At 36.7% G+C, this 24,607-nt stretch overlaps 2 protein-coding genes across 4 annotated transcripts in view; one reads left to right on the top strand and one right to left on the bottom strand.

Moving 5' to 3' along the window:
• LOC143465550 (WD repeat-containing protein 81-like) overlaps positions 1-6,052 on the top strand; it is a 75,097-nt gene extending 69,045 nt beyond the window's left edge. For all 3 annotated transcript variants that reach the window (XM_076963914.1, XM_076963905.1, XM_076963932.1), the window contains one exon: positions 5,300-6,052. In XM_076963914.1, the coding sequence (XP_076820029.1) occupies positions 5,300-5,448 (149 nt within the window). In that variant the 3' untranslated portion in view covers positions 5,449-6,052. The remainder of the gene's footprint in view (positions 1-5,299) is intronic.
• A 690-nt stretch (positions 6,053-6,742) lies between these two features.
• Positions 6,743-24,176, bottom strand: LOC143465570 (43 kDa receptor-associated protein of the synapse-like). Its single transcript, XM_076963942.1, has 7 exons — positions 23,724-24,176; positions 20,560-20,845; positions 15,614-15,760; positions 15,187-15,408; positions 12,588-12,641; positions 12,001-12,200; positions 6,743-7,475 (listed from the first exon to the last, which is right to left on the bottom strand). Exons 1-7 carry the CDS (start codon positions 24,083-24,085, stop codon positions 7,385-7,387), a joined length of 1,362 nt encoding a protein of 453 aa, XP_076820057.1. The 5' UTR covers positions 24,086-24,176; the 3' UTR covers positions 6,743-7,384.
• Positions 24,177-24,607: the final 431 nt, after the last annotated feature.

Here is a 24,607-nt window from a genome sequence, read left to right as displayed (position 1 = left end):
AAACGATTTACATCACATTGTTATGATAACGACTGGTAACTAACTTGTGAAATTGGATTTTTTTGCTTTCAATGTTTGTGAAAATCCAATTGTCCAGTTAGTGCGTGTGGTGAACTACTGGTATGCCAATTTTCTTGTATAAATCGCTGTACCTTTATTGAGAAATTTTTAATATCTTTCTTCTTAAATTCAACTGTATACACTCAGGAAGGTCGCAGATAAGTTTTTTCTGTATGTTTTGCGTTGCTTTCTATGATATGTTAATTTGGCAGATTTAAATCTTCATGCACATAAAATTAACATCTTTCATTTTCACAATTATCTCTCTCTCTCTCTTTCTGTTTAAAATCATCTGTGTCCTCCAAAGAGGGTCATGGAGGAAGCATCTCTAAAAGATCTCTAAGTAGTTAGCAATTTTGCCAATTCCGTTAATGGGATGGTTAGTCATGACCAAGTCAGATCAGTGATATAGAGTCAGACCTCGGTTATCCAAACCCCCAAAAATATGGAATCCCCACTATGCAACATACAATTGCTTGGATCTGATTTCTTTGCATGCATTGTACCTCTTAATCCAAAAACATCAATGTCCTACTCTAACAAAACACCAGCTAATTCAGAGTATGACAAATGCTACACGGACCTACATATTTGTAATTTTTTCTTGCTTGTCACATATCAATGTTCGTTTGTTACATATCAATGATTTGTTTTGCAAGTCGTTTTATTTGGTGCTTTTTGGTGTCATGACCATACTATTGTGGTTGGGATCTCTCAGTTCAAAGAAAAGTAGGAGCTCAACATTTAGATATTTATGAATTTTAATGGTACACATTTAACCTTGTTGCAGCATTAAATCATGAGCCCATGTTCTGCATTCTATCACTCTGAAACTGCATTACAAGGTGCTTGAACTTCTGAGTAAGGTTTTTTATGGAGTCAGAGTTCCTTGGCTTTCTTTACTCTTGTTTTCATCCCAGGGTCATCACAACAGTTGCCAAACCATCAGATGTATGTTAAATATCAGGTTTGAAAGAAGCAAGGAGACTTAAATGTGCAGTCAACAGATGACTGACTGACCCTACTGCTTCCAACCATGGAACGCTCTTCATCATGCCTGTTTTTGTTTATGTAAACTATAATTGATAGGATAGGTGACTGCGCACACCCCTGGCATAGTCCAACATCCACAGTGAATAGTTTTCATTTTACACTGTTCAAACAGACACAAACTTTTGAGCAATTGAATTAGTACAGTGATTTAATGACTACAAGTTAGCTTGTAACAACAATATACCACTGCAGTACTTCCTGCAGCTTATCTCGAAGAACTAAATCGTTTTGTTTTTTCAATGTTAACAAAGCAGCTGTTTTTTGCGTATTATCAAAAATGTGTAAAAATTTGCATTAGAAAACATGTTAGACTAAGCAGAGATATAACCGGTAATTAGAACACATTCCATGTCATCCATTCCAACACATGTCATTTTTTGGCCGCTGAATTGATAACACTCATTTGCCAACCTAAACTTTTTTTCACACATGAGTCAGCCAGAGAGTACCTCCTCAATAAACGGCCTTCATTATTTCAGGTCAAATTTCATCATGACCAGTGCAGTCGCCTTACCAACTTTCGGAGTTTTGACAAATTAGGTAACATTAGCCTCAATGAGATTACTTTCTTCCGCAAAACACCTTTAGCTGTGTGTCAATTTATGTTTCTGCAACAATATTCAGCAGATTTTTAAAAGATTCTCACTACCTGCCAAGGATATCTTTCTCCTTGATCAGTACTTAGGAGGCAATTATGTTGGTTATTAGCAGATGATCTTTTATATCGCAATCTGTATATGGTTTGCCCGAATGGTGCTGGCCGAACGACATTGTGCTACTCTTTGCAACGACCAGTACTGTGTCATTACTCATTATAATACACTTTTTAATGCGGTCATCTGTCTAATCAGTTCTTGATCTTAAACTGTGAAATTCTTAAAATATAATCTAATTTTAAAGAATGGGTTTAACGCGTGCACTGCAAACAACTATAAGCGACATAACCAGCATAGCCAATAGACCTTTTGCACAATTCGTTGTGCGCATGCGTAAAAATGCGTTGTCCAAATAGCAGATGAGCTTCGTCACAGAAAATGCACGTGAAATTTTTACAGACACTATTTTCGTTGCTTTATAGACCTCTGCGTCACTATTATTAACAAAAATTATATATTGCCAACTCATATATGCATTTTCACAAACGCCGGGCAAGTTCTGAGTGGAACACCATTCAAAAGTCAAGTTGTAGAGTGTAGACCTCTGCAGGGGCAGCTCATAAGTCTACAACAAACATATGGACCGTGTAATTATTTTGCCGTATTATTGGACGAAGTTAAAAATTGCTGAATGAGGATAACCTAGTCAGAAATGTACAAAAGAAAGTTATATTCAAATAGGCTTATTTAAAGGTTGAAATTAACTTACAAAGGTACGGTACCGTACATACCGGACTACCAGTAGATGGTGATCTAGACAATACGAATGTTTCTTTAGGTTAGAATTTTTGTGGAGAAATTCTATGTGCGGTATTGTGGCAGCCACGGTGCCACCACACGGTGATTCTGTCTTCTTTTGTACCTTATTCTTCAAATCGTGTCTCCGTTGATCACTGCCATGCGTAGTTGTTGTTCATCGAGACGAGATCAACAATACAAGTTGGGTTTTAGAGTTGAAATTGTTTGGAAGTAGGCTACGCTCGGGACAGCTCGTGCTTACTGGAAAGAGAGAGATGAGTCGTAACTTTCTGAGCGCCGCATTGGTTAAGCTTAAGCCCAGTGAACAACGGTTTCTGGAACGAACTTTCTGTCGAAGATGCCGCCCACTTGTCATAGCTACGTGAGCACAGATCTCTTAAGAGAAAAAATGGACTACTTTAACTGCACAGCTGGATCGTTTGCACAGCGTAATCAACAAGCAAGCAGCGGAATTGCAAGAATTACGACAGCAAGATGAAAGAGTTAAGGTGCTTCAAGACGAAGTGAAAGAATTAAAACAACGGTGTCAAATGCTGGAGGCGGCGACTAACAACACTGCAAGCACACGACCATTGCACCAAGTACGCCAGTATTCACCGGAATGGTGTGGCGGCCACGGTGCCACCATGCGATGATTCTGTCTTCTTTGGACATTATTCTTTAAATCGTGTTTGCGTTGATTACTGCCATGCGTGGTATTTTCTCGCTATATATATATATATATATATATATATGGTGCGTAGTTGTTGTTCAGGGAGACAAGATCAACAATACAAGTTGAGTTTTAAGGTTAGACATGTTTAGGAGTAGGCTACAATCGGGACAGCTCATGCTCACTGGGAGAAACGCATGCTTTCTTGCTCGTTATTACAGATTATAACCTTTCGGGCCACGCAGTATCTTTCCGAAATAACTTCGAAAATTTACTGTTTCTCAACATTGGAAAAGCTAACAAAAAGAAGTCTGCATTGTAATAGATAGGCGAAACAGCCGATTGTCTTCAAAAAGTGTCATGTGACGGACATCTTAATTCAACCGTTTAGCGTGCAAAAGGTCTATTTAAGTTTGTGATAATTAATTATGCGTTAATCATTCAGCCTGTTCATCATTTAATAACCGAAGCGTTATGATAAGAGTGGCATTAAAACATGCATTGTGAAATTAGTTATGGCAACTTATAAAAAATTGTTCAAAGCTTTTAAACAGCGTCAATAGAAAAGCTTTGGAAATGTCTATTTTGTAGAAGAAATTTCTTCCAATTTTAAGGTTACCCCCCCTTTTTGAAGAAATGAAAGAAGATCAATTCACAAAAGCTACACAGATACGTTGAGCATACTTTTTTTCAGTAAACGGACAATTTAAACTTTAAAAAGTTACTCCATGAGTTACACTGACTCATTTTGATTTTGATGATCATTTGTATCCAACACCTAGTTACATAGTTTGAATTTTTAGTTTTGAAGTTAACTAGAAATCCATTTGATAAAGAAGAAACAAAATAATGATTTGTTTTTAGTTTTCGTTGCACGACATTATTTCTTTGTTCTCAGATCCATTCTCTTAAATCATTTTCAATGCCATCTTCAATGGAGAACAATTGCTTAAGCTACACTAAGAAATTCATTTTTATGTTTACACTTTAAATAAAAAGTCACAGTGTGTTTTGAAGACAGACTCGAAAAATATATTACTATGTAAAACACATTGTGATGAAGCATTACATAACGACACAACAATATTAACGTGTTGTCACTTTTACGCGCACACATTGGTGAAATACCGGAAACACTTGTAAAAATTTGCATTTGAATTTTTGCTCTCTATTCAATCTGCTGCTCTAATTTTCGTACGACAGCTGCATAATTTTCTGGTCTGTTTCAAAATGCAGGTAAGCGTTCCGTAGTAGTTCCAAAAAACCCAGTAGAGTTCCGCGGCCGAAAAGTTAGGGAACCACTGCCGTTGAAGATACAGTATTGTTCCGGATTTAAGTGTGGCATGCATTCCGATAACGAGAATAACAGCAAAATGACCTTTTTCTTTCTTACCTTATAACATTTTTCAGCGGCACTCAACCTAAGTAGTCAGCTGTTAGTTGGCTAATTTGTAGGCAAACATGAATTCGAAATATGCTACTAGAATTAGGACTCTTTGGAAAATTTCAGCCTCAACATGAGGATTGTTATTTTCCCATGACTTTTTGAATCAGATTTTATCAAAATCAGTAACGTCATCAACCACTGTGATAGGGGTTTTACAACATCAGGCGTTTTTAATGTGAAACCGGCAACGTTTTTTTTTTTTTTGCTCCAGTATAGCTTCTTGGTTACCTATTCTCACCAGATTATAATATGTTTTTCTTCTTCACGACCGTTTTATTTATTTTTGTCGGTTTTGTTTTCGGCCTAGTTACCGAGAATTACAAGTTTCCTGGAAGGTCTGACGTTTTTCGGATGATGTGCGCGTTTCCCAGCAGCGCAGCTTTCACGAGCCTGCTTATGCTGTGTTTTCCCAGGATATTTCCATAATATTCCTGTAGCTGAAATGCTTGACGGGCGCGCTAGTCACCCCCGGGCCGATTTGGACTTTCACATTCCAGAGTCTCGATATTTATTATTAATATTATAGTTATACATTAATTAGTTGATTGTTTTTCATTGGGTTTTTCCACATTCTATGATGATTCTGATGAAATAATTACTGTGGGGAGATTGCAAGCTTGCAATTTTACATATCTTGGATCGAGCGTATTGACGTCAGCCTTGCTTTTACAGATATGAACAAGGATTGGAATAACTCAACGATAGTTACAAAGTTACACAATGACGCACTTAAAGGAAGCCTTAGTGCATTTGCCACACTTCCGATGAAACATCAGATCCTTTTATCTTCGGATACTGGTTGCCTTAAGTTGTTTGCCTAGTATGAAAGAGAATTTTTTCAAAATATTTTTTTTGGTTTTTCAGAATCCAGTTCATTTTAATACTGTTCGCATAAACTGAAATAGTGTTTATTTAGTGTACCGTTGGTATGTCGCAATGTCATCAAGATTGATATTTAATTTCAAACCAAGTTGTACGTGCGTGAAGAAGTAATTGCACTATAATATTTAACAACGGTGCTTATATAATTTACTTGTTTCGCTGTGGATTCTTCCAGAGGCATAAATACAGCGCCTCCTTACCGCCAATTTCCATTTGAGTTCGTGAAAGCTACTATGTAGCTTTATTATTATGCTGTTTTTGGCTTATGTCATAATACATTATTCGTTTCTCACTGCGAACAAATCTGTACTGTAGGTTGTTATTATTTTCCTATTTGTATTTAGTTTTCGTCGAACTTGTTTTGTTTGGTTTTGACCGATTCTAACATTATTATCAATGAAAATGAGTTCATGTATGCATTTCCTAACGCTGTTGTGTTAAAATTGTATCTTTGTCTGTTGATTTCCAATTGTTTGGGCGAGCGTTCGTTCATTGCTTAAAAGAGTAAAAAATCAACTGCGTTCGTCTATGGGCCAGAAAAGGTTGCAATCGTTTGCTCTACACTGCATTGAAAACGAAATTTTGGAAAAAAATAGACACCGATGATGCTATTAACAGCTTTTCTTTAACCAAAACCAGAAAACATGTCATCTGAATGCGTGTTTAATAAATAAATACTTCGGGTATAACTTTTGCTATTTCGTTTTAATTGTGGTTGGAACAATGAACGGAATGAATTACAGGCCTTAACTACCATAATAGCCCCAGGTCCATCAAAATATTAATCCGGCCATGTAAACGTAACTAATTTATTTCATGCCCGTATTAGGCCCGAAAGTTAATTTTGCTAAATGAACCTAAGTCATTTTTTGACACTCTTCCTTTTCTAAGTTGCGCTCTGCGGGAGTTTTTTAGCGCTCTGCGCGCATTCTCATTCCTGTAAAGAAAGCGAAACTACGACGCAAAGCTGTCATGGCTGTGGAGAATTTTGAGTAAAGTTCTGGCCAATTTTTTTTTCAAAAACCGACCCGAAAAGCTCGGCCCGACTTACAAGTCTGATGTGTGCATTCCGCTTAACCTTCTACAGTGGTAGCCTAATCTGTTGTGATGGACTACAGATGCATTTTTTAATGAGAGTCATCGTGACTGTAGAACGTAGTTTCAAACTAGGCTACCCTAAAACAAAGGATATGGAATCGCTCATCACGTCATGCAAATACCAGTAGGAGTTTTTTATTTCAGCATTTATGATCCGTTCGATCGTGTTGAATACATGCGCAACGTTTAATACAGCGTTTTTCATAGCCTATAGTAGGCCTATAAAAATAATGAGTCACCAAACAAATGTATTTTTCAGTCTTAATAATGTTCACATAGCCTACTCCAGAAACCTCAGACCCCACAATTTATTCATTTAGGTGGCATTATTTTGTTGTGTACAAACTGACAGTGTTCTTACTAGACTGCTATACTTGTAATTACTTTTTGCTTGATCGATTGTTCGTTAGTCTGATTCTATTCATATGCGTGTTCATTAAACGCTGATAGACTAGTTGGGCATCACAGTACAATAACCAAACTGTCAATGTTCTTGAATATAATTTTATCATTGATTCACAACGAAACGGTTTTTTCTTTCAGAGCACTGCATAGAGATACATTCAATATGACTGCCAATGCTAGACTGAACAATTTAGAAGGCGCATTGAACGCTGTGGTAACGTATGATGTAAATCGGAAGTAATAATTAATGTGTCGCGCATACTAGACACAGCCAAAATATAGTACAGCGTTTGCTGTTAAATACACGAAATAAAACACTAATAACATTATAATATCATAAGATCTACGCAGAAAAATCCGTAGGAAAAAGGGCTAATTATGACAATTAGCACAGTTGCACTTTGGACAAATCCACTCGTCTTGTAATTTATTTTTCATTGAAATAACTTTGTCGGCAACACATCTGCAAAACAAAAAAGGTGCACTATAATAAATTAAACCTTCCCATATTCAAAGATTGAAATTTTTATTTTTCAACTAATCCAATTGCGTAAAACGCGCAGACAAATAGGACAAGCGATATGTAAGATGTTGACTGTTGTATAGATAGAAACCTATCTAAATAAGAAAAACATAAACTTAGATCTTACACAGTGAAAAAGTTACCGAATAACTTGGTAAGACATCGGGTCTACCACTATATGTCCATCACTACTTGTTGCATTCTTGAGAGTTGCGAGGGATTCAAAATAAAACGTTTTGAGCATGCGAAGCAGGAGAAATTGCTATAATTCATAAATATTTTGTCTTTTGTACTAAACTTTGAAAAGATAGATCTTCTACTCTCTTTTTAAAAGTCACTTTATCTTCCCAGGAGAATCGTGAAGCAACAGCTCAATTATTTTACACATCGTTTTTCAAAACATTTGACATAAAGCCATGGTTGAGATAATCGTCACTCGTAATCAACTGTCAATCATATGCATTTTACTGGTAATAGAATTTTGTTGGAATAAATTTAGGATTCGCAGTAACCAGTTCATTATTCTACTTGTAAGTTACCAAAGTGAAACATAATATATTTATTTGTAGCCTAATAAATTTGCTGTTAAATCAACAATTAACTTTTATCTCGTATAATTTAATTTAAACGTTAACTGGCAGTTTTTCACGGCCAAAAATAAATGGTTATTTCTCAAACTAGATTGGACTGCACGGTCAATCTAGCATTATCACAGTAAAGCTGTTGGAAGAGATACAGTTTACAGACGTTTAGGCTATTCACAATATTTTTTAAAAGTTGCGCAGAGTTTCCGAGGTGTGATGTATGAAAAACTTATCGTACTTAACGCTTAGTTAATATATTTCATGTTATTTCGAAGCTAATATAAAACTTTATTGGGTGTCTTGAATTTGAAAATACCGCTTTATTTGATTATTTTTCCAGAAGTAATCACTAATCATTCAAGCCCTGGAGGGAGTGTGAAAAGTAATCGATTTATTTGTCCAAAACGCACGGTTTATTCGAGTAAATAACCAAGATCTAAGAAAAATCCATTACAATGCCCGGGTTTTGGTGTGATTATTCCATTTATTTGTAAAAATAATCTAGAAAGGTCGATTACAAATATGATAAAACGTTTCATAATCAACCTTAACACGATTACTTGGTAGACGTAATCGCCGCAACAATGAGGCTACACAATGTGGGGATGGTTTTCTGAGTCGAGGCCGGAGTGCATGTTAAAGATCAGGTTCGAGGAAGCCAAAAGAACTATGTCATCTCCAAACAGCAAATGAATGATCCTACTGCGTCTATCCATGATACACTCTTCGCTAAGACTGTGCCTGTCTATCCAGTTCATGTAAACTTTGAAAAGGAGAAGGGACAGCACACATTCCTGACGGAGTCCAACATCCACAGAGAACAATTTTGACTTAACATTGTTCAAACAGACAAAAACTTTAGGTCAATTGTAGCCTACTTCGGTTTAATGGCTGCTAGTAGGTTGACACCAATACCGTACTCTTGCAATACTCTCTAGAGCAGACCTGGGCATTGTACGGCCCGCGGCCACACGCGGATCTTTGGTTGACTCTGTCCAGCCCTTGAAAAGTTGCGGTAATTGGAAATGACAAAATTAAATATATTTTCTAACTATACATTATGCATGAACTAAAGCTGCATTGCTTTTATTTAGAACTTGTTTTTTATTCACGTGCATAATGATCCAATACCAAGCCTCAGAAACAATCGCCAATTACCAAGACATTTTCCAAGACATGATTAGATGGTTGCCAGCTGAGCAGGTCTCAAGACGACTTTGGCACTAAAAATGTCCGCTCACGGTAAAAAAAAGAAAGGTGTACGCCGAATGCAGGGTTTTCAACAAAAAATGGACTGCTAAGTATTTGTTTACTGCAGTCGAAGGTAAAGCCATGTGTTTAGTTTGCGGCGAGCAAATCGCCGTCCTTAAGGACAATAATTTGAGTCGGCATTACGAGACGAAACATGCGAAGAAATACAAAAACTTGACTGATGCTGAAAGGGAGCGGACGTCGGAAGATTTGCTTGCTAAGCTGCAAAAGCACTAAGCTTTACACATATCCAGAGATGCAGCAACCAAGACCAGCTTTGTGATATCCCACAAACTCGCTAAAAACAGTAAGCCATTCTCGGAGGGAGAGTTTGTGAAAGAGTGTTTGGTAGACACTGCAACACTGAACAAATGACAGGCAGCTTTATTATTTCATTGCTTAATTATATCACATATATATAGCCTACTTTGACCAGCTTGTCACAACAATGCTATTTACTGCTTTTTATAAACAATATTAATAATAATATTATGCAGAATTGAGTTCAGCCTTTAGGTCCGGCCCTACACAATATTTTTGTTTCTCATACGCCGCCATGGAAAAAATAATTGCCCAAGTTTTGACTCGATTTCACCGCATCGTTTTTCAGGACAGTTGGCATAAACGTTACCTGGTAGATTAAACAAAGAAATGCCCCGATATTTAGGACACTCCTTTTTGTCACCCTCCTTGTGTATTTAGATGATAACACCTACTTGCCAATCTCTTGGCGTTTTACCTGAGGATTCCTCCTCGGTCCATGGCCTTCAACATTTCAGGTAGAATTTAATCACACCCAGCTGCCTTACTAGCTTTCAGAGATCTTAAAGTTAGGGTAACTACGGCCTCAGTGGGATTATTTTCTTATCTGAAGCATATCGTTTGTGTTTCCGTTGGTGTTTCTGCGAAAAGGTTCAATAGATCTTTAAAGTATTTTCTCCATCTGCCAAGGATATCCTCTTTGGTTAAGAGGCCACTTTATTGATTTTTAACCGACTTTACAGCTGATGATCTTATGTTACGCAGTCTGCGGATGGTTTGGTAGAATAGTTTATTAGCTGTATAGTATTTATAGTCACACTCCAATTTTCCTCCAAATTCCTACTCTTTGGATCATTTTACTACCTGTGCTGCAGCATTTCGCCTTCTTTGCTCGGAGAGCTTCTTTAAACCTGTGGTTCCACCATGCGGTTCTTTTGTCGCTATTCCTCGTCACACCGAGCCTTTTCCACCCTCAAGTAGGCTACTGGTAGCAGATGCTAGGACCGCGGATTTAAACAGCGCCCATTACACCTCTATGTCCTCTGTGCATTCTGAAAGTTTTTTGAACTTTGTTGACACGTTGTCAGTAAAATTTTTCGTATATCCTTGTTTTTTAAGGCTTCCCACTTGTTTCTAGAAGTTCAGTTGGTTCTATAAGATATTGGAAGTGCCAGAGGTTTCAAGAGATGCAGGTTGCATACAATCGGGTTGTGAGCGGTTGAGAGCTCGGTTCCCCGTTTAATTCGAACGTCCATTAATCTACTGAATCTACTAGTAATCCATTCATCACTCAATCTGGTCAGAAACTGATGGATTGACCCAACAGCAGAAGAGTTTCCACCCATCAGCCAGCTGATCAGTTCCGGAGCCACAGCGCTTTGTTGAAGAAACCCCTAACATATCTAAGCAATACCGTTTGGTTGCGTCAACTAGTTCCTGCTCCTTTGCTGACAGAGAAAGGACATTCCAGTTTCCACCTGTTAGCCAAGACAGATTCGTGAGCGAATAAGCGTAGAATCTCCAAGAGTACAAGTACTCTGCGCTGTCCCCAGTCGCTTCGCCAAACACGTGGAGAACGTATTGGCGGGTTTCCCTTTCCTGGTGACTTATGGGGGGGAATGTCGCTTACATTTCGAACATGCCCTTCTACCTAGAACTCGAACGTATTTCTTGTTAACCTGCGCAACGAACGATCGGTTACGACTAGGGATGGGCCGATACGAACCCAAACCCGAATAGATTCGCCCGAATATCGCCTTTATGGAAGATTCGGGCGAACACGAATACCAACAATGGTGAACCCGAATACAATATTACTTATAAATTTACTGACTTTTGTTAAAAATGATGATCTAGTTTCTCGAAAAAGCTAAACTAAAGTTAGCAGTACTTACAAAGAAGGTCGTATTCTTAACGATTTTGCTTTTTCGATCGTTTTTTAAACACTAGATTTCGAAAGAAAGCGATTTGTTTATCCATTACATCATGTTACAAGCAAGACTTGACAACTTTTGGATGAAATTTTATTGTTTGGTTCTAATACGAATAGATTCGGGATTCGTTCGTGTCGACCTTCATGATATTCTGGTTCGCACGAACCCGAATAATCTTCCTCGCGGCACATCCCTAGTTACGACTGACATTCTTGTTCGTAATCATGTTTGTTTTGGGCCGCTTTTTGCCTGACCTATTACTTTCGACCTGACCTGGTATGGGTATCTGTTTGGAAACAAAGCTTCCAACAGTATAGCTCGAAAGTTCATCGAGGCACTGTAGCTCCTCTGCCACGGCAAGGCATCCATAAAGTAGTTGAACAATATATTTCGCATTCTATATGCTAAACATTGAAAGCAAGTAACCATACTTACATCAAATGGAATACATGAAAACATGATAAAATTTCCAACTGGTCTTGCTTCTCTCCTATTGGTTGATTACATAATGTACACCACAGACCAATCATATCCTGAATATAGTGATATTGCAACATGCTCTCTTTCGCGGATGTTGCATTTGACATTCTTTGATGCAATATAGCCATTTCTCCAAAAATTCGCATGGTGATTGCCTGTTATAATATAGAAAAATGTTAAAAGCTGAATAACTATGCTTGAATTAACCTTGTTTGTTTTTCATGGAATTGCTCAAGAATTCAAAGTAGATGTATTCAAAATTTATATTAAAGAAGACAGTTTGCAAGGTTAATACCAACACATGTCAGATACGGCAGGTATGGTCTAACTTGTAAAATACATAGCCTAAAGAGTGTTTTTACAGGGACCAATTACTTTCCAACTGGACATAAGCTTAGTAGAAAGGATGGGTCAAAGACCAAGTTCACAAACCTCTCTGGGTGAAAATAAAGAGTCATTTTACACTGCAATAATTAATAATCATAACTTGTAAAGTCCCAATTAAAGGTATGTAAAACAAATTCTTACTTAAATACACGCACCTTGCAGTCAATAACCTCAGCCAACTGTCGTGCACGTTCATATTCAGCAATAGCCTATATAAGATAATAAACAGATAATAATTATATTATCTATTCACAATATAATAAATGAATTTGCAAAATAAATGCAATAGTTGTTGGGATGATCAAACAAAACAACATCCAACCTTTGTTACAAAAAAAAAATATTCAACTAAATTTTTATTTGACATTATTTTGACACAGACAACTTTATTGCTGGTTATACCAGACTTATCACAAATCGGTTTTATGTGACCATTGTTTCACTGAAGTTGATTTGTAGCGGCCTGGGTGATATTTTTTAATACCATTACATTATTTCTTGTAAAAGTGTTTTCTAGTTATTGATTGAAGTTTATGAAATTGTTATTTCATAAACACTTCAACTGTCGATTGATATTTGGAAACTTGCGCTGAATAACTTCGCGAACACTCCTTTTAATACGTTCACAGGTTGTTTTCCAGCATCTATGCTGAATGCTGATAAGAAATCTTTATTGGAAATGTCCGCATCTTCACCTTATCACTGATTATAATGATTTATCTATGTCTAAGCTTTAGCTATATGTATCTCACGTTGTCAAAACATTGTTTCGCTTGCTGCACCTGCTATGAATTGCTGCGTTTTTCTTGTTGGACATTTTAACTCCCATCGCTTTCACGTTTTACAAACTCGCACTTCTACCAGCGAACAAAGAGAGAGAGAGAGAGATAGAGAGCCTTAACTGAGTGAATCATCAAAATCAACAGATGAGTTGTCTACGCTAGCCATGGTGATTGCAACTCAATAGTATTACTTATGTTCTTGGTTATTCGTAATATCGAGAAAGTGTACAGCACCTATAATAAAAACCTTTTCTTGTAAGCTATTTCTGTTGTAATATTAAAACCTTTCGGCCGAAAAATGGTTAGTTAACGTTAGAGTATTCTAACAGCACGCAACAATAGAGTCAGATAATTAATTCAAGAGATAAACTAGGTTAAGATAGCCTCATAAGTCAAAAGCAGTTCTTCAGATTAATACCGGATAAACTTAAATAAATGTAACACTGGACTATATGGTTGAATGTAAATAAATCTGACTTTTAACAACCTAAAAAGTTGCAAGATGGCATATTAAAGAGATCAAAGTAGCGTTCCCAAAAACCCTGCTTATTTGAAGATACTGGCAAGACGAATCAGTAGGCTACCTATCAAGAACATAGCTATTTTACATTGTTTAATAAAATCAAACGTTTATTACGGCATTCTCCCCTACCAGGAATGATATCCAAAGCTATTTAAATAATTTGCAATGTTAAATAAAAATTAGCATAGTTCAGAGTTTGTTTCAGTAATATTCTTTAGGCTTTCCAGTGGTTGCTTTTGCTACAATGACCTTTGCAGATCAAGTTGCTGTAACTCACTGTTATTACGGTCAGCAAAGTGATGAAAAAAGTCTTAATGGTCGTGACACAAGTGAAGTCAAGTCGAGTCATTTGGTCATATTTTCAAGGCAAGTCGAGTCAGTAACGTCTATCAAGTCAAGTCCAAGTCTTAACAAATGCCAAAGCACTATTTACGATTTAAATTTTATTTTAGATCAATAAATAATAAATGGCTTTCTGAATAGCCTACTCTTAATCTAAATATAAGCATAAAATCTGAATTTTTCCATTTCTGACGCTTTGGCACATTCAATATAGTGTAGGCCTATTACATTGCAGATTTTGAAAAACTTCTTCCACAAATATTAAAACTGATTCTATAACATTTTGAAATAATTTGTCTTGTGACTCGATTCAAGTTAACTAAAAATTTCAAGTTAACACGAGTCAATTCGAGTCTCATAAGCATTAAAACACAAGTCAAGTTTTTTCCGAAAACCTGACTTGAGTCAGACTCCAGTTAAGTCATTGGCTCGAGTCTTTCCATCTCTGAGCCCGCACCAGGCTACTCTTTAGCAAAATTACCCTTTTCCACGGAGGTACAAATAGTATCTTTGTTTCGTTGGCCAGATTCTGACTCAGACCAAATATATTTTTAATTTAACATTTTGCAACGTTTTGGAATCGCTTTCTGTTTCTTTTTCCTTGTCACGTACAACTTGTTTTCACTATATACGTTCTAAAACAAAATTGCTCAAACTGTGTAAAATGTAGGTAGATGTTGTTTTTAACAGACTGGTATGTGTTTGATATTCCAAAACTGCATCTTTAAATACTATTGCTTTTTTATCAGAATTGCACTTTGCTACATAGCAAAGCGGATGAGAAAAATGAAGCAGTTTGTGATGAAAGCGCTATATTCTCAGGAGAGTTATTTACTAACCCGAATTTGTGTTTAGACGTGAGGACACTTTAGACTTTAGTTTTGAAATGCGCTGTGGGCCAAGATATTTTATTATTGTTTCGAGATTATTTGCATGATCCGCAACAAACACAGAAAATGAACAGAATACCAGCGTAATCAATTAAAGTGCGTGATGGCGCTAAATTTTGGTTACCATTCTTTCTGAGTTTTAAGCATCACATTAACAGCCATACTATTAAACAAATTATGTAAAATTTCAATTATTCTTTTGTGATTACAAACATACCTTGCCATATTCCTTTCCTTTGAAAAAAAGTTTTGCTCTTCCTATTGCTACTAATGATTGTCCATAATAATCTCCAACCTCTACCATTAAACCTCCAGCCAAATTATATCTAGGTAGTGAGCGTACATGATCTTTCTTAATTCTGTGTATGTTAGCAAAGCAAAGCATACAATAGGCTTGAGATTGACGATCTTGGTCTTCCAAGGCCAACTCCATAGCATCCTGCAAAACAAGTTTGCAAGAGAATTGATGATGATTTAAGATATAGACGGTAACTATCTTTACTTATTAATTTCCTAACGATTTATATGCCGCCACAACTAAATATTTGAACTATTAGTATAGGCATGTTGTTAAATGTTATGCTGCGCATTAGTTTCTATGGCCATTAATAAATGCTGTGTCATAAGAAGTCAAATGTACATACTTCACAGGCCTCCATTGCATCCTTTACTTTGCCTATTTTTCGATATGTTTCTGCAAGAGTAATTTGTACAGTACTTCGATATTTCGTATTCCAGTCCTTACCATGTTGTTGCAAAACTTCTAAACCTTTCACCGAAAAAAAGGCTGCCTAATTTAAGAAAAGATCAGCATTTCAAAAACGGAGGGTAATTAATCTATATTAAAACTAGCTGCAGAAAACTAAAATATATTGTAGCAAATACTCCATAACACATCAAATTCATTGTCAATTCATTCACAATCAACTTATAATCCATTCCGAGATTAAACGCAATATAACATTAAACACATTAACAATAGACACGTGCAGCTTTAAAAGACATGCAACATGCAATTTCCATGTTTGTGGTGGGCAAAACCATGTTAACTTCAATATAGTTATCAAGGTAGGTAGGAATACAAGGTAGCATTCTACAGGCCATTGCGTCTTACTGTTATTTATTCAACGCACGCTTTCGCAAGCTTCAGAGCTTGCTTGTTCGGACGTACTATGCCATTTTCTTCTTGTAATTTGCCTAATGCAGACAGTTTATTTAGTCGACTTGTGTCGAAATTAGTCGGTGAGTAGCATAGGCCTTGTGCCTTGTTTAATTGCGTTTATGTTATGTGTACCATATAGTTTGCTGTTATAAGCTTCATGTGTATTTTTAGAAAACCGTGATTGATGTGATTGATGTGATGAAGCCATATTGTCATTAAAATTTTGTTATTGAACGTGGATTCAGTAGTTAGGTGAATGTCTAGGAGCGTTTTTGTCTAAAATACTACAAGTAGCTTCATGCGTTCAGGTCGCTCAAGTGTGGAGGTTACACGCCCCAAAAACTGCTTATAAATGCCTTAAAACGAATTTTCATATTTAAACGTACGGTAAACTTCATAAAGCTACTTTTCTCGGCCAGAAAGCGATTCACGTGTTGGAATACAAGTGTGTTTCTGTGTAAGCACTTAACATGTTGATTTGCTATAGCATTTAATCTTTATGCCATTACATAAACGAAAAAAGCGAAATAACATCGCTTTGTTTAGTCACTGCTATGACGACTGACCCGCTGATCCGTCTGTGTTAAAAGATCATTTAATTTAAACCTATGTGTCTTAAAGTAACATAATAAACTAAGTGGCATGTCTTGAACTTACTTTTCCACGTTGTAAGCAATTGTATTAACGTAATAAAACCAAAACCTGCTCACTTCTTTATATATATCTTTGATTTATCTATACATATATACAGTATATCTGTGATTTACTCAGTCAGTGTGTGAGTCACAAACCGAAAAGGCTTTTAAACGATCGGGTCTAGAGACGCCAAATTTTCACAGAAGGTGCAACTGCTAACCGGAAACGCCCTTCGATTTTCGATTAACCCCCCGCGAACCTCGCCAGGAGCGAAAAATTGGCCTCAAGTCCCTTCTCTCCCGCCGTCATCGAGAGAAAATGAGGAAAACAAAGCACACGTACGCTTGCGGGTCCAGCACGAAAACCGGCCTGAAGTTTGTTGAACTTTTTGCTATTACTCGACGTATGATGGGTCGATTTCGACAATTAAAACACTTATAACAAGGCTAGACATTCCCCTTTCCAACCGTGAAATTGCTTTCTGTTTAACTGCGGCAACAAGCGAGGAAATTGAACATATAGGAGCCTTGCTCCGGCCGGCAAAGCAAAATCAGCAAGCAAGCACTATGGCAGGGTTTTCCAACCCGTGGCCCGCGGGAAGGTTCTGAGTGGCCCGTGCGGTATTTGTCGAAATGACTTATATTATCAACTGAATCGCCTACGTAATTTATAGCAAACTTGCATTCCGATAAATTGGCATTTATTGTTTGTTTACTAATTTCTGACAGTCATGTGGAAAACTCGCTTCGCGATGCTACATCGTCCATCTCACCGAATATTGCCAAACTTCACATTCAAATGTCAAACGTGTAGTAAAATCTTTGTTGAATTTACTATGTCTTAGTATGTTTATTATTCTTATAATTGTAAAAGACAATAATACTTCTAAGTAATAATATTTCTAAGATTGGAATTTCGGTGTGAGGGTTTTAATTAGAAATTGGCAGTAAACACTCAAGCGGCCCGCGCAATCATTTGTAAATCGCATGTGGCCCTTTGGCCAAAAAGGTTGGACACCCCTGCACTATGGAGACATCTCAAATTTTGAATCACATGCTCTTGTGACGTCCCTATTCCCAGTTTGACTTAATATGCGATGAATAGACTAGGACTAGGATGATTTGAATATGCGATGTGTAAATAACTTCAACTACACAACGATATAGCCTACTTTGGGATAGCACTTAACAATAACAATAAGCATTGGAAAAAAACACGTTAAGGTCATGTTTCAAGGTTTATTGGTGGGTATTAAATTTTTGTAAGTGGCTATTTCGCCATATACGAAGGTACATTGCGTGACCTGTTATTAAAGATTGGCGCTTTAGTGAGGAGAATTGACAACGATAATACTTTTATCAACGGGAGGTAGCAAAGACGCTTTGGAACACTGCGGATGAACATGCAACGTGCTCTATGTGGAGTAGCTTTGGCTGGGCATACTACAATAAATCTAAAAAGAATCTTTTTAAAAGAGGAAAGGTGCCAACAAGCGGCTGGCGGTCAGTCTAGCTCAGTGGTTCCCAAACGTTTTTAAAAGAAAGTAGGCCTACGCAACGGTCTCCTTGCAATTTTTTAAATGCCTCACGGTCTCTTAAAAAATCAACACAAATAAACACAAAACAATACGTTGGTTTTTACGGTATCAATGTGACGGGTGTACCTGCTTCTTTGCAACCAGTTGGGCTATGTTTGGTTCCGTTTTGGACAACGCAACCCTAATATCGTGAATCACATTCAACCGGTTTCGAGCTTTGGGCTTCATGGCAAGTAGTGCCGTTTTTTTGGAAGGTGCTTCGCGGTCCCAGAAAATTGTCTCACGGACCCCAAAAGGACCGCGGACCCCAGTTTGACTCTAGCTATTTAAACAAGCCAGGCAAGAAAGTACCCTACTTATGGCCTACAACTTTGGAACACCATATATAACAAATTTGTTACGCCGTTACACTCGATTATCATGTGATTTGCACAGATCTATCAAGTTTTTTGATAAAAAGAGGCAAGTTAGGGTCGTTTCTTTTTTGCTTGAGTGAGTGCGTGGAGCCACTTTTGGCGCGCGGTCCAATTATAAAAAATTGCTGAAATTGGCCTAAAACCGGTCCTGGAGCAGTAAGCCCTGTTCCCACCAGTAGCATGAACTTTGGTAGTGAAACTACATAGTCGAGTTAGTAGTATGAATTCGTATTCAAAGATATTACTAGTAGTCAGACTATAAACTTCTGCTCAAATATGCTAGTGCGGTCGACACCATTCTAGAAATCGAAGTACGCCAATAACTGCTGTTATTTAGTTTCACCATAGTTACATTACAGCATATGTATTGACTATGGTCCCCCGGCCGTCTGTTTCACAATCAAATTTTGAGATATCATTCACTTTAGTTTATGGAAAATTAAGAACTACTGCTGGCTATTAAAAGAAAAGAGTAAGATTCTAAAACAAAACATTTCAAAAAGCTTTCCACATTTGAAATCCTGTTATTTACGTTACGCTATAGTACTGGAAAGTGTGGTACATGCATGCACGAGATTCATCAATGTATTTGCCAAAGTTTTTATGTTCACGCCGACTTATAATCAGGAAACAAGTATAACTAGGTTGTTTGAGCGCCAATTGTAATAAACAAATAACTTAAGCCTCTATGCACGCCAAAGTTTATGTCTTTGCAGGGAGGATAACTGTATGAAAACTGCAAAACATTTCATTCGATATTACAGTACATCTATCAAAGTTATATAATAGACCCAATGATGTTGACATAACCTCAGAAATGTCATTATGAAGTAATACTGTGTATTGAGGTCATAACTTGTCTAGTGCTTTGTGCACGAAATATTTCTGTTGGGCAATTGTGTTTTGTGATGTCGATGACCGCCCAATATGAGTCCTGCAGTGCAGTCCCTTATGGGTCCTTCAAGATATGACTGTTTTCCAGATGGTAGGGTGAAATAAAGAAAGACCACAACTCTCCTGAAACCACTTCCTGTGCTACATAATCCCAGCAAATATTAGCCCTACCAACTTCAACCTTGTTTGAACAAAATCTCGACTGTATTTAATCCTGAATACAAAAAATTTCGTGAAGACCTAAAACAAATCTGCAAAATCCCGAGCTACTGAAAAGCAAAGTACCTGGGGTTAATTATTACTGAGGTTATTACCTTATTACTACAAGCCTGTATCCATAAGGAATTTTGTTATTCGGGATTTTTTTATGTTGCAGTTTATTTCATATGTATTGTATACATTCATTTTTTTGATACATTTTTACTGTTTTGGGACAGGGTTAAGTGACCATTAGGGGAATATGCCATACGGGAAACCGGGAAAGCGCTGTAGAACCTAATATTATCAGATTTAGTGACGTTAAAGAAAGCTTTGTCAACCTGCAACACCTATGTTGGTAGGATAAGGCCTAACCCATACATATTTTTAGCAAAATAATAATTAATTCGTTTGTATTATAATATAATAATTAAAATACAGTTATAATTCTGTAGACAGCTGAAAGCAAATGGGGCATTAGCTGTTAAATGGTTTAATAAAAATTGGGAATTGGGATCAAGCAGGTTAAAGAATCGTATACTCGTATCAGGTTTGACTATTGAAAGATTATTACGTCAAAATTTTTTGCAACTTTTTAATCAACTGAAAAAACCATGTTGGACAGTATACGTCATAGTCGTCAGGCAAATTAGTCAAAGTTGCACCTTACAGTACCATTGCCCTCATTCACGATGCTTAACATAATTTCACTATAAATATGTTCATGATATATGCTCTGTGTCATACCTTCTCATAGTCCTTTAGGAGCAGGTAAAATTCACTCATAGCGCAACAAGTAAGGCATTCCAAAGCTTTATCGCTTTCTTTGAGTGAAATTCTTAGAGCAACCTCAAAATCTTGAATTGCTTCTTTAAATTTACTCAAATGGAAATTTGATTTGCCTTTGTAGAAATAACCATGAGCTTTGAGAATTAAAGCATTGCCTGTTGTGGTTTCTATTTCTTCAGCTTGTCTTAAACATTTTCCTGCGTAATTAAGACTTCGTTTGTACTCTGACAGCAGAAAATTTGATCTATGAAAAAATGGTGAAATTGACGCTAAACGATTGATATAGATAAGTTTTATATGTGCCCATTTATTACAATTTTATTTAAGCACGATAGGTAAAAGTATAATAAAAACTAAAAAATAAAATGTTACCAACATATTCAGAATATTACTACTTATATATAGTTGTTTCAATAAATTGTTTGTTTTTTCATATAAACACACATAAACATTTTAGTTAGTTAAGGTTTAATTGAAATTAAATTAGATCTACATTAAAGCGTCATAACATTGCCAACTAAAGATCTGAGAGGACGAAGATATCAAAGTTCATGGGAGGAAGGCAGGCCATGGTTGACATTCGATAGATCTCGTAACATAGCGTATTGCAAAATTTGCAAATAAGCATGTGTGAACATAAACCAACAGGATTCTCGCATTGGAACACGGGGAAGAATTCAACCAGGAAGCACGAAATCAGCGTCACTCATAAAGTTCGCATCTAAGTAAAAGTTATCGACTGCGAAAAATATAATGCTGATATGCTTTTATCTAAAAGTTCCTTCAAATTAATAAAATCGACTAGCTTTAGAATCGACAGTTGACACGGTAAAATTCCTGGCATGGCAAAGTTTGGCTGGTTACATAAATAGATAGACCAATTTAAATGGTGCACGGCAAAAATTCAGAATGAAATAATGCAAATGATGGCTCATGACTTACTGCGAAAAATTGTTTCTTCCATAAAAGAGAATCGTTGTTTTGCGTAACCGCTGACAAAACTACCGACATTTCTGATTGCTGATCAAAGAATCTTCTTGAGTTGTGTCAATATTTTTCAAACGTAGCCTTATGACGTATCATAGAGCCACGTGGTTATGGTTCCGTTGTCACAAGGTCATTAGTGGGAGCTAAAATATTCTGGATGGGCTTAAATTTCACATCAGTATAGCATGTATAGGAAGTCGCTTTTATGCATAAAGCAATTTAATTTTTTCATTGACTGTCCTGAAAAAATTGTGGTGATGACGACAGAATTTTTATGGACGGCAAAGTGAGCAAAAATTATTTAAAAGCAGCCTGCAAACGTTTTTGTCTGACAAATTTTACACCATAGCCTATAGCTGAGAACTGAGGTGGACATATGATTGGATACTAATCAAGTTAAAAACTCAATTGGATTACAGTTCAATCGATTAACTGATCCATCAATTCAATAATAATCCATTCCTCGTCCTGACAATCTTGTTCAATACAAGACTAGTATGACGCCACAAACATGTGTAACTGGTGATACAACGACTCAAGGTTATATCAAATAATACGATCAACGGTTTATAAGGAATATAAAAGTAAATTGCAACGCGGCTAACGCTACGCAAGTATAGATCTACAAGACGCATCGACCTATTAATTGATGCCCCTACGGGTCAAGCGATTCACCCAAAAAAAAAACATTTCGGTAACATCTGAAAATATTGGCTACAAACCCGCGATACAAGTTATATTTCGTGCCATTTCTTATTAAAATTATGATGTAAAGACCTAATGAATTTATAAGATATGCAGCAGATAACGGGACAAACGATCGATCAGGAAAATGGTGTTTGACTAAAAAAATAGTATTCACGTCTTGCCGGCTTGCGAGTCATCATGATAAAAAACAATCTACTAAATAAGATGAATATGCTGCTTAGGCTAAACTTTAAAATGTTTATTCCTAGTTTTTGTATGAATATACAGTAGCCTATATGCAGTAGTAGTAGCTCCACCACACCTCCGAAGACAGGAAACCACCCAACGGATTCACGGCCAAATTGACGACTTGCCCGACGACATTCCACTCAGTCAAGTCACTCAAAATGCACCCACCACAAAACGATTAAATAGCCGCAAACCTTTCTATAACTCATACAACAGTAACTTCGATGTGTACACAGCCTGGAAAACCTACTGGCAAAAACACAAACCTCTTGGAGCAGATTTGATAACCGACCCCACAAAAGCACTACCCGGTTTCCCAACAACCACACGAAAAATGTGGTCCACGGCAAACAGAATACGATCAATACAGGCAAGAACAGCTTCAAACTTATATCGATGGGGCTTAATCGACTCCTCAACATGCCCAGCATGTAACGAAGCCCCCACGATACCGACCACCTCGTGATAAAATGCCCCAATACAAAGTTGACTGGAGGCTACAACACCGTCAATCAATGCGGCCAAAACTTCAAAAACTGGATGGACAATATGATGGTGAATGTGTGAAGACCATACGACGATGATGAGTAGTAGGCTATTATGTTTAGGCTTCATCCTATGAATAAAACGAATTCGTTATTATACTTATAAGACATGTTGTTTTGCATCACACGGTTTCTTTGCGCTAGCACCAGCAGAAGATTAATTGTATAAAATTGTTAACATCCAAAAAATACAAGAACAAACTTAAGTCGACAGCCAGTGACTTTCCTCAATACTCAACAAGTTTCATGATACCATACGGTAAAAAAACTGCACGCTAGTTTAAGGCTAGCCAAACATACAGTATCAAATCTACTTGGCCTATTTTATTATTACATTCGAAGAGAATATACTAACTTAAAACACCCATTCATAGAGCTGCTGTAAGGCCCCAACTTGATTGTTTATCATATCGCATTTTTCAATTATTTACTTTACTCAAATATTAAAACAACAAAAAAACATAAAAAATTGGATGCGCAAAGCAAACTTTGTTGGCGTTTATAGCAATCTTTGCTCTTTATACCTAGTTAATGCTTGAAACTGTAAACATAACCTTTACGTGGATTAGGCTTAAGTCTACGTTACCATAGGCTAGGCATATATCTATAGGTTTTTATTTTATCAAAAAAATTTTATGGAATGAAGTAACTTACTTGGATAAATTTAAAAAAGAATCTGCTATTATTTCAATGAGCTTCAAGTTATGAGCATGCTTGCATTCGTTTTTCAATTCAAACGCCAATTCAGTTTGGCGAATAGAAAATGCCAACATCAAGCGATGTTTTCCCCACCGTTGTAGCAGCTGAATAGCAAAACCGAAAAGATTCCATTTTTCAATAATAGAGTGTGATGTCTGGTTTATCCTCTTTTCCCACTCTAACAACAAGATCGTGTCGTCCAATTTGCTACTTGTTGTTTGTAGAAACTTTTCCAACTTCAACAAATGCTCGTCTTCCAGCTTATTGCTCCGGTTACAGTTTAAAACAACATTAGCATGACAAGAATACTGAGACATCTTCCGATGTGAAGATTGCCCTTCGGTCTAAAGCAAAGGCAAATAGCAGCTAAAATTTTTCATAGCTTACGTGTGTTATGTTTAAAGTAAATATACCTATGTTATATCAAATAAAACAATTTTACTTGTAATTACTTTGGTCTATACAGCGCAACGTTATACTGCCCTGTATTCTGATATTATGCATCGTCTTTCATAACAACAAACTTTTTTGTAGTTAAAAAGTTATAGGTTATAAATCAAACGTCCAACATATTATAATCCTTATATCATTAGAAAGCAGTTACTATAAGGGTTGTCCTAAAAGAACTTCTTTTTGTTCAGCCGATTAGTATGCAGCAGCAGCAGTTATAATAAATCCTTTTTGTTCTACATGCACTATAGACCTACTGACGTCTGTGCTCATTCTACAGACTGTTGTTGACAACTGCAAGACATTATAACTGACAGGCACAGCTGTTCCAGTAAAGTTTTTGTATCTGTTTGTTTTCAGTAGGGATGTGCCGCGAGGAAGATTATTCG

The sequence above is a fragment of the Clavelina lepadiformis genome, chromosome 1 (assembly GCF_947623445.1).
Source record: "Clavelina lepadiformis chromosome 1, kaClaLepa1.1, whole genome shotgun sequence".
Lineage (NCBI taxonomy): Eukaryota > Metazoa > Chordata > Ascidiacea > Aplousobranchia > Clavelinidae > Clavelina > Clavelina lepadiformis.
Note: the sequence above shows the minus strand (reverse complement) of the source record. Positions and strands in the feature narration are given on the sequence as shown.

Excerpts from the sequence above, each read along its gene's own strand:
- LOC143465570 (XM_076963942.1), bottom strand. The coding sequence starts at position 24,085 with ATGTCTCAGTATTCTTGTCATGCTAATGTTGTTTTAAACTGTAACCGG. Across the intron at positions 20,846-23,723 it reads TCTTTTTTAAATTTATCCAA|ATCAAATTTTCTGCTGTCAG; the intron begins GTAAGTTACTTC and ends ATTTTTTCATAG. Across the intron at positions 15,761-20,559 it reads TCCTAAAGGACTATGAGAAG|GCAGCCTTTTTTTCGGTGAA; the intron begins GTATGACACAGA and ends TTCTTAAATTAG.